The 9650-nt window shown below is 53.6% G+C and overlaps 1 protein-coding gene across 1 annotated transcript; it reads right to left on the minus strand.

The window, feature by feature from the left end:
• Nucleotides 1-984: 984 nt before the first annotated feature.
• On the minus strand, nucleotides 985-9482 carry MTA2 (metastasis associated 1 family member 2). The gene is made up of 18 exons (XM_067037407.1): nucleotides 8948-9482; nucleotides 8118-8185; nucleotides 7646-7739; nucleotides 5917-6034; nucleotides 5720-5783; nucleotides 5418-5535; nucleotides 5042-5144; nucleotides 4757-4856; nucleotides 4394-4582; nucleotides 4216-4290; nucleotides 4038-4096; nucleotides 3778-3875; nucleotides 3522-3661; nucleotides 3025-3253; nucleotides 2739-2828; nucleotides 2286-2404; nucleotides 2041-2183; nucleotides 985-1816 (listed from the first exon to the last, which is right to left on the minus strand). Exons 1-18 carry the CDS (start codon nucleotides 8973-8975, stop codon nucleotides 1651-1653), a joined length of 2001 nt encoding a protein of 666 aa, XP_066893508.1. The 5' UTR covers nucleotides 8976-9482; the 3' UTR covers nucleotides 985-1650.
• Between the last annotated feature and the right edge of the window lie 168 nt (nucleotides 9483-9650).

Here is a 9650-nt window from a genome sequence, read left to right on the forward strand (position 1 = left end):
AGTGAATAAAGGCGGATCCTCCACGAAGCCCGCACTGTCCCTAAACTCCCAACCTCCTCAGGGCTGTTACCCTCTCCCTCTGCCGTCGGTCCTCTCCCAGAATGGGAGTTCTGCGACCTCTTCCTAACCCTGGTTGCGGAACTCTGCCCCCACCGGGCACCTTCCGGACTCCGCGGGCTACAAACAGATCGCCTCTCTTCCGCGTTTAGCGGGCTGCGTGGAGTGCACCCACCAGTAGCCAGAGCCACCGGCCCACTTAGAGGCATTTAGCGGAACCTGCTATGGTGGCAGCTGAGTCAAGACACTGGAGGTTGCTGCTTCCCCCTAGACTGTTATAGTGGTCAGTTCTTCCCGCCACTACCGAGGTGTTGGCTTAGGCCAGGGAGGAAGAGAGCTAGGGAGGCCCCAGGGACAAGGACCGTGGGATAGAGGGGCCTGTCAGCTGGGCTAAGCAGCTCCTGCTGTGTTTGATCAACCCACAGCTTTCTGCAGCTTCCGGCTGTGGAAAGAGCAGCGGACCTGAGGCAGACATCTCAGGATCTAACCTTGAGCAAGTCACAACTGCTGAGGCTTTTCCCCATCTCTAAAGAAAGTGCTTAAGGAGCACACAGTAGGCTTAACTTCTCGTTCTCTCTCCTAAGGTGCTCCTCTTGTTGGGACCAGCTCAAATGTCTAATCTGTCTCCCAAACCTAAAAAGGGAGGAAACTGCACTAGAGTGGGCCGCAATATCAAGGCAGTTGCTAAGGCTGCCCTTGGGGATCCTTGAAGCAGCAGTCTGTGCAAATACACCACAGAGCTAGGTGATATGATCCTACAGTACACCCCAAAGTGGGCTACATCCTGCTCTGGCCTCTAACAACTCCCAGAATCCCCTAAGTAAAAAGGAGAGGGGAGTAAGAGTTAGGAAATAAAGAAGCACCTTCACAAACACACACACACACACACACACGCACACGGCAGAGAAGAGCTGAGCCAGGAGGAGCTGAAGAAAACAGCTTTTTATTTGTTACTATAAGAACCAATTACAGAATCCGAGGTTAAAAAAACAGACAAAAGGTCTTTATTTCTGAGAACTGGCGTACAAAAGGCAGAGGGGACAAGGAGAGGGAAGGAAAGAGCGAGCATAGGCTGGGGCTGATACCAGCTTAGGGACCTCAAACTCCAATTAGGAAAGTCCGGACACCGGACAGGAAGAGAAACCCTCAATTAGGAAAAAAAAAAAAAAAAGACATGGCAGTCATGGCAGTGCACGCCCCCCTCCCCCAACCAGATACCACCACCTGATATCTGTTTACTCTTCCCCTCCCCCATCCCCTTTCACAAAGGGAGGCAAAATTTTTAAAAAATTTAAAAACCCTCCCCCCAAAACTGTCCAAGACAACTGTGGGTCCTACCGCCCAAAACAGGCTAGGTTCCCACAATGGGCCAGTTCCTGCAGTCTGCCCTCCACCACCAGGCATGGAGAAGCACTGGAAGGGGACAAGCCTCCAAGTGCTAACACCAGAGGGCGTCCAACTCCTCCAAGGACACACTCACTTGCCCCCTCCCTCCTTCACTCCTCATTCCCTTTGATACTAAAGGGAAGGGAGGCTAGGTGCCCTGTGCACCCACCCTCTAGCTTTCAGCCCACCTCCCTTCCCCACAGATGCTCAATCTTCCAGGACAATGGGCTCACTGGTGCTGGCAGGATGTGAGGATGGAGGAAGAGGGACTGGGGGCCGCACTGCAATCAGTGGTGGCTTCACCTTCAGGGGCAAGTTGGGCCGGCGGGCAGCTCGCCGCATTTCCAGGTGGGTCAGAGCCTTCCGCAGGGCTCTGGCCAGGAAGAGAAGGGGGCAATAAAAAAAGCAAAGACCTTCAAGATGAAACCCCACATTCCACTGCAATTCCACCTTCCAGCCCATTCCTTCCTAACATCCCCACCCTGCAGCCAGTCTTCGTGGAGCTGGTCTTCCTCAGATACTCCTTCCTATCTCCTTTCCCATATCCACCAATCTAGGTTGTCAACCTCTCAGCCCCTCCCATGGAGGGCTCCCTACCTGGTATCTTTTGTGGCCACAAACACCACAGGATTGGGTGCATCAGCTGGGTTTAGTTTCTGACGCTTGGCTGCTGGCTGTGAGCTTGAGCGAATCCCTGAGGCCAGAGGCCTTCCGTTGGCAGAGAAGGGGACTCCTGCCATCTGGAAAAGGATGGGGCAGCACAATGCGAGAGGGGACTCTCAGACACCTATCAGATATAAAAGCCCACCCAAAACCTGGCCCACCCCAGTCTGTCAACTCACAGTCTCATAGGCCCGTTTCACCATGATGCCCCCCAGTCCCCGGTTCTGGGTCAGCTGATTTCTGTTGATCGGTGTCTTGGTACCCCGCGGTGTTTTTGGTTTCAGAGGTGCCTGGGCCACTGTCAGGAAAAAAAAAGAAAGGAAACCTTAGAGAACGTTCACACTTTCTCTTCTGTATGCATCCCCAAAAGCAGTGATGGGGGAGGGGTCTGGAGAGTAATCACCAGTATTTCAAAAGTCACACATGAGTATGATCTTATCAATCAGTATATAGTTATACTGGATAGCTTGTGAAAAATAACATTTTTAACCTACAAAAGTACAGTCTGTTAGACTAAACCTCTTTGGACTCAATGGGAAAGAAAAAAGCAGGGGAAGAGAAGGATCTTGATGATAAAAGGACCGGGAGCCGGACACCACCCTAAAGGCTCCCCATCCTATACCCACCCTTACCCAGATCTTTGACGATAGTTGCCAGGGGGAGCCGCACCAAAGGGTGAATCTTCAGTGGAGTCTTGGCAGCCTTAGGGAGTCGAATGGAGCCTGGAGAACAAAGATGAACGCTTTTGAAGGGGCTTCGCTATGCAGGCCTCCTCTGGGGCCAGGAACCACGCCTAACCTCGTAACAAATCCTTGTGGCCTGCTATCCCTACTACTGTCCTTAAAAACGCAGAGAAACACTGGTCTCCGGCCAGAGCAACCCCGAACCTGCCACCAGCCCCAGCACTCCTGCCCTTACACTCTGCCTTGATGGCATTGGCATTGATAGGGGCATAAGGTCGTCGGGCAGCCCTCCTCGGTTGTAACAGGTCCCTGCACATGCGTCTGGCAAGACGGGTCAGCTTCGTGGTCTGGAGCAGGAATGTTTGCCTGTTCTTAGCCAGCAGCTTGGCCCGGTTGGCGCTGGTCGTATAGGGGGAGAGACTTTGGGCTTCAGGTCTGGACAAATGACCCCTCGAGTGTGGCTCCTGGAAGAAGGACATAGGAAAAGGGGAGAACATAGTCAGTCGCCAGGCTCCCTTCTTCCATTCTTGATGGAGGGTCTTTTATTCCTGCCTGATCTCTTTGCTGCCATTCCAACCTGCCTGGCTCCCCAACCACTGTCTAGTCCCACCCCATCCCCACCCCAGTCAAAAGCCATCACCTTACGGGAGCTGGGTGTTCTGGCCTTCGCTTAAAGCTCACATCAATTAGCTTACTGCTCTCCCCAACCTGTCCCTCATCATCCATCCTTACTGTGGTGCCCCGAGCAGCCCCCTCAAGCTGGGTTGGGGTCTTCAGTCCCCCGTACTTCTTCCAGTAGATCCAACAGGAAGCACAGAGGCGGCACTGCATGTTGGGCGGGCCCCAGGCATACCACTGGGCAGACTGTGTAGCTGCAGGAGCATGGAGAGGAGGGAATGGTCCGGAGGCTACCTGAGCCTCTCAGGTTGCTGGGCCAGAGCAAACGCCCGGCTCACCCCCGGCATCCCTATCCCTCCCTGGAACTCACTGTGGCAACTCTCACAAGTCAGGCCCTTCTGGAATCCAGCCCCATTCATGCCAGGTTTTGAGCCCACAGAGATGATCTGGTTAGGGTTGGGTTTGGTGCTAACGGGGGAGAAACCAGGAACTGGTCAAGGAAAAGAATCCACTTCCACTTTTTCTCTATAATTTGACCGCATCTCCGGCCCACCCCCCAATCACTTAGGAAAGCACAGGTTAGGGGCAGAGAAGGGAAACATGCCTGTCTCCCCTACCCATCACACTTACTAGGTGGGGATGTAGACTTGTTTTAGTTTGCTGTCTGCTTCAGCAGCTTTCAATCTTTTCTGCAGGAAGGAGAAAAAGTAGAAAGGATCAGAGCATCTCAGCAGGGAGGATGTCATCAACTTCATAGGCAAAGGTGAGTAGGAGGCCTCTGGTCCAGCCTCCCCAGTCCAGACCTTACCTGCTGAATGTATCGGTCTGTGGTTTTCCACATGTAATAAAATTGAACTATGCTGGCCAATGACTTCCAGGGTAGCTGAGGAGGCATAAGGAAGAAGGATGAGCTGCTATCTGGCCCCTGGTCCTGGTTCCCTCACCTATCACCTCTTCCACCTCTCCTCCTAGCCCCATCCACTTACAAAGTCCTGGCGAATATCATTGAAATCCTTCCCGTACTTCTCCAGGGCCTCCTCAAATAGCATGGCCTCTGAGGCTGACCATTCCTCCATCTCATCCCGACACAGCACCGGGCCCCCCTGGGGCACCAGGGTCGACATGGCCTTAGCCAGGTCGTAGCCGTTCCTTTGCAATGTATCCATGGCGTGAAACTACAGGAAAGGTGGGAAACAATGCTGATGACCTGAAACCCTCAACACCACTCCTCTGTTGCTCTTTAAATACTCCCACTCCCTCAGAGATACCCTCCTCCCTGCAGAGTCTCAAGGCTCTGCAGGTCGCCAACAAAGCCCAGCCTACCCAACTACCCACCAACTTCTGCTCACCAGAGTGATATCTCGGGAAGCGGCAGCTGCACTCATGTGTAAGCTTGGCTGCCGAATGGAGCTGCTGCAATCTAGGGCTCTTGCAAAGGTCCCCACAGCTCTAAGGGAGAGAGTGAGAAGTCAGGGAAAGAAAAAAGCGCGAGTGGGCTGAGGAACCAAGCCAGATGAGAAAAAAGGACAACACCCAGGCAAAAAATAAATAAATAAAGTCCATCTCTACGAACATGAATCAGAACTATGTCCACACCACCCCCAGCCCATCTGCCCCATCCACCCACCCCTCACCGGGCCACCACAAGAAACTGATCAATCTGCCGGTCTGTGAGAGGGTTGTCTGGATCCCAGACTTTCATCTCCATCTTCTGTTGGTTCCGATTATCAGATTCTCCTGGGGAATGGGGAAATGGTATCATCGGGGAGGATAATAGATGTCTTGACAAAGTAACACCTCCTCTCCTCCTTGGATTCTGTCAGCCACCTCAACTCTCAGACTTCTCTTCCCAATGTGCCCATTTGCCCCTTTCCGGTTCCTAAGGTCCCATTCTGCCAGGTTCACAACATAGAGCCATGCAGACTGTATACCACACGCCAGGGCACACCATTCAGAGACTCTGATGTTACACAACCCCATAGCCATAATACAGTATCTCCTGCTGCATACCCTCTGCCAGGCGATCTGGGATCTCAGCTTGGTATTTGCAACCAACTCGAATCTCCCCCTGATCAGCTAGAAGTGTCTTCTGCACAGGGTCAAACACCAGTGAGTAAAAAAAGCAGTCCTGGAGATGGAAAGAGAGAAGGTAAGCAGGGCAGCAGTCCTCAGAGGCAGGGGGCAGTGGGGTGTATCCAGAGTTCCCAAGACAGGCAGCCTGTCAACCTGTACCTCATCCCAGTCAGACTTGCTTCTTGCCTTTCAGGGCAATACCCACTTCCCTCCCTCTTCTCCCGACACCTCTTTCTCACCTCCTTTTCCAGGTACTGGCTCAAGATATCTGTCTCATTCAAGAGGGTCACACTGCATTTCCCCCTACAGGAGAGAGGTCAGAAAACCCTGGGTGAGCTCCTCATTTCCTCTGTACAGCAGCTCCAATACACTAGTCCCTCCTTTCCACCTTCTAAATAAGTGCATGCAGGCCACAGTGGCCCCGATCGTCCTATACCTTATGTGGGTGGCTGGTAACGATTCGAATTGCCGAGAAAGAAAAAGCTCCCGGTGCTTCAGTTGATGTCGCTGCTGTTCCGACACCCCTGGCTGCTTTGACTCCTCCTCAAACTCCCCTGGGAGATTTAGGAGGAAGACGCCGAGTCAGAAACTAATTCAGAAAGAAACCACCTTAGAAGCTCTAACCCAGGGAAAATATTTCCTGTCTCACTTGTTTTTCTCACATTTCCCTAGGCACCTGCCTCTCACACCGCCAGCTTTCCCTCTTAGCTTCCCCACCCCTACCCCCGTTACAGATACTCCCAACTCTCCATCACTAATCAATGTTCTTAGGGAAGAGCTGCTGAGAGTACAAAGACTGCCACAGAAATACATCAAAGACCCAGGTGCCAATGCTCAGACACCACTCACACAGCACAAATCTGCTCACATGAGACCCAGCAAGAATATCCCACCTGTCTCTTGCTAAACTAGACTGGGGTCCAGAAATCCAAATAAAATAAATAAATAAAAGCACCACACAGGAGTGTGTTTACCAGTTCCTCTCTGCAAATTTCAGGAGACTTTGCTCTTAAACGTCACATGCGACCCTAACTATCCCTTGTTTTCTACTTGCCTAACAATCATTTGTTTGTGGGGCTTTCAAGGACAGTACCTCTCAAGCCAGTGCCAACACCTTCCTCCCCAAGGAGCTGCAACTTGCCCTGAAACCTTGGTGGAAAGGGTTAACTTGGCTGGGTGCCAGCCAAACAGGGAGGGGGTAAAAGAGCCAAAGGCCCAGGCTCATTGGTGCATTGTTCCCAACCTCAGGGAGAAAGGGGGGTGTGCAGTAGGCTCCACCTCTCGCCTGCCTGTGTGCTCCGGAAACCCTGCCCTCCTGGCAAGGGGGACTACCCCCACACACACCCTTTCTGATTGGACAAGGCCAAGGTCAGCCCCTGCCAGATGGGACTGGAAACCCCAGAGGGCCGGAGAACTTGGTAGGCCCAGGTCCTCATTAACCCCTTCATGTCCAAGGCCCAAAAAAGCCTAAAATGAGAAAAATAATTTAGGAAGAACAAGAAAAAGGGGAAAGAAAGCCAAAACAGAAAAAAAAAAAAGAAAAGAAAAGAAACTAAGGGAAACGGAAAAATATGTATCTGAAAAGATGATGAAAGCATAAAGAGAAGTAGGATAGGGCAAAAAGAAAAGGGAAAGATGTAAAGTGGAGTAAAGGGGAAGCCAGGATAGGTGAGAAAGAGGAAAAGTGCAAGAAAACTTTCCTGGCTTCCTATTTATTCTCTCCCACCCATGTATCCTTACCACCTCATGACCACAAAAAAAAAAAAAAACCTGCTTCCCTGTTATGCAGGCTTCTAAGTACGATCTCTTCCTTTTCACCTGACCTTCACAGTACCACCCATTATCCCAACATAACCAAAACTGTCCCCCAAGAGTCCTGCTTCTCTAAAGCTCCTCCTCATCCCCTATTTAAATACTATCATCTCTTAAATACACACTCACACACAAGCCAAATTCTGGCTTTCCTTATCATGGCCTCTCCACCCTGCTTCCAACCCAACGTGTAAAAACAGGCCTCCCTCTGCAGACCAGGCATTTACCACCCCCAAACTAACACCCCTGCCTTGGGCATGCTACCAAGAGAAACACCTGCAGGGACATGTGCAGGCTTCAGATCACGGGCAGGGGGAGACAGGGGGCCGGGGGTGGGGTACAAAGACACTTACTGGCATTACTATCAGCCAGGCTGTTGAGGCTACTAGAAATGTCCCTTCGCCGGAAAAGGCACACAACCTTTGCCTCCACGTTTCCATTTGCAGTCTAAGGAGAGAAAAAATGGTGGTGAAAACTAATCATTTGAAAATGGAAATGCATAAAGAAGAGACTAACAACAGTGAACAAGTCTAAAGGATGTAAGAAAAGCCCAAGAAATTATGAATCAAGAGATTTACATTTAAGGAAAGAATTCCAAATCCCTTTCCTTGGCCCCCAAGAAACAGAATAGCAAAGTTCCCACTAAGCTCTCAATAGCCTTTCCAGAATATGTAGAATGAATGAATAAATGAATGAATGAATATGAATGGGTACTTCGGATAGGGTTTGTGTTCTCTCTCTCTCTTTCTGTGTCTCATTCATCTGAAGTTAGAGACCTCAGAAGAAAGGAGGTTGCGGGGGGTGGCGGGACTCTGCTCCACTCACCTTGTTGAGCTCTTCAATCCTTCTAACCAGGTAAGGATTGCTGGAGGAGTTCTCAAAATAGACGTAATCTGTAGGAGGGGGTGGGGAAGAACCGGGAAGATCAGAGGAGTAGATGGGAGAGCCGAGCACCAGAGCACCAGGGTGGGAGGAGCGAAAGCAGGCCCGAGTCGACCAAAAGGAGATAAGGGTCTAGGTAGAGAGTACGCGGAAATGTGGAAATGGAGAGACTAACAGAAAATAAGGGAAGGATGCCCCACCCTCCACCCCTATCACTGAGTTCTAAAATCATCTCTTCACTCAAAAGTGAGCCTTCAGGAGGAGACAAGAAGCAGGGGGTTCCCCAGCAGTCCCCACCACTCAGCGATGGAGTTCCATCCCAGTCTGGGCCAACCGAGCAATTGTTCACTCCTGCGCAGGCTCCCCCCCCGCCTTTGCGAACCGAGGCGCACAATAACGCCTGGGAAGAGGAAACCTCCCAACGGCTCCCCCGCAGGTGGCAAAGCGGTCGCCCCGGCCCTCCGCGCCCCCTGCCTGCCCTGTCAATTCCTTCAGAACCACTTTCCCAAGCCCACTCCGCGACACCGGCGGCCCCAGACTCAGCCCCGCGAGTGCCGTCGGGCCGCCCGAAGCCTCTGCGGGAGTCTCGGTGACCAGCCGAGTCGCGATCCCCGCGCCCTCCCTCTCCGTGCTCCCGGTTCCGGTTCCGGTCCGCGTTCTGGACCACGCCGCCCCAAACGCGGCTCCCCGTGCCACCGGGTGCCGAGCCTCTCCGATCCCGGCCCCCAACCTCTCCCGCCCCGGGCCCCGCAGCCCCTACGCCCGGTACTTACCCCCCACTCGGTACATGTTGGCCGCCATGGCCGTTCCCGCCGCCGCCTCCGGCCGCACAAAGGGGTCCGGGAGGCTCACTGGGGCAGGGCTCGAAGCGAAGCCCGGAGTGCGGGGCTGGTGCTTCGCAGAAGTCTCAGTCGGGCCCGCGCAGCCGGCACCTCCGACGCCTCAGCCGTCGCGGTTCATCCCGGCCCGCGCTGTCGCCGCCGCCTCTACCGCCTCTAGCCCGGGACGCCGAGGCCGGCGCCGGCCCGCTCGGCTTCTTCCGGAAGGAGCTCGGCTTCCGCCGGACCGGAGCCAGGCTGCAGCTCCCCCCGCGCTCGCCGAGCCACGCCAGAGGTTGGACTCGGAGGGCCGCCGCGAAGGCTCGCCCTGCCCGCCTCGGGGTTCGCCTCCTTCCGGAACACCTTCGGTGGATCCGCAGAACAAGGCCCAGCGCTCGGCCCCGGTCGGAGAACGAGACCTCAAAGCTCGGCTACTTCCGGAAGAAGTTCGGCTCTCTCCGGCCAACCGCGGCCCGGCGCTCGGTTATTTCCGTTGCGGCTCGGCCCCGCCCCCGAGGACGGGGAGAGGACTTGGGCTTAACTCTTTCCTCGCCGGAGTGCTGCAGCTCCGCATGCGGCCGCGAAAGACTCGAAGCGCGTTTGCGCTTCTCAGAGTTATTTGCAAGCGGCTTTGCCTGTTATTTGCATGAAAGATCTA

Source organism: Kogia breviceps, chromosome 7 (assembly GCF_026419965.1).
Source record: "Kogia breviceps isolate mKogBre1 chromosome 7, mKogBre1 haplotype 1, whole genome shotgun sequence".
Classification (NCBI taxonomy): Eukaryota; Metazoa; Chordata; class Mammalia; order Artiodactyla; family Physeteridae; genus Kogia; species Kogia breviceps.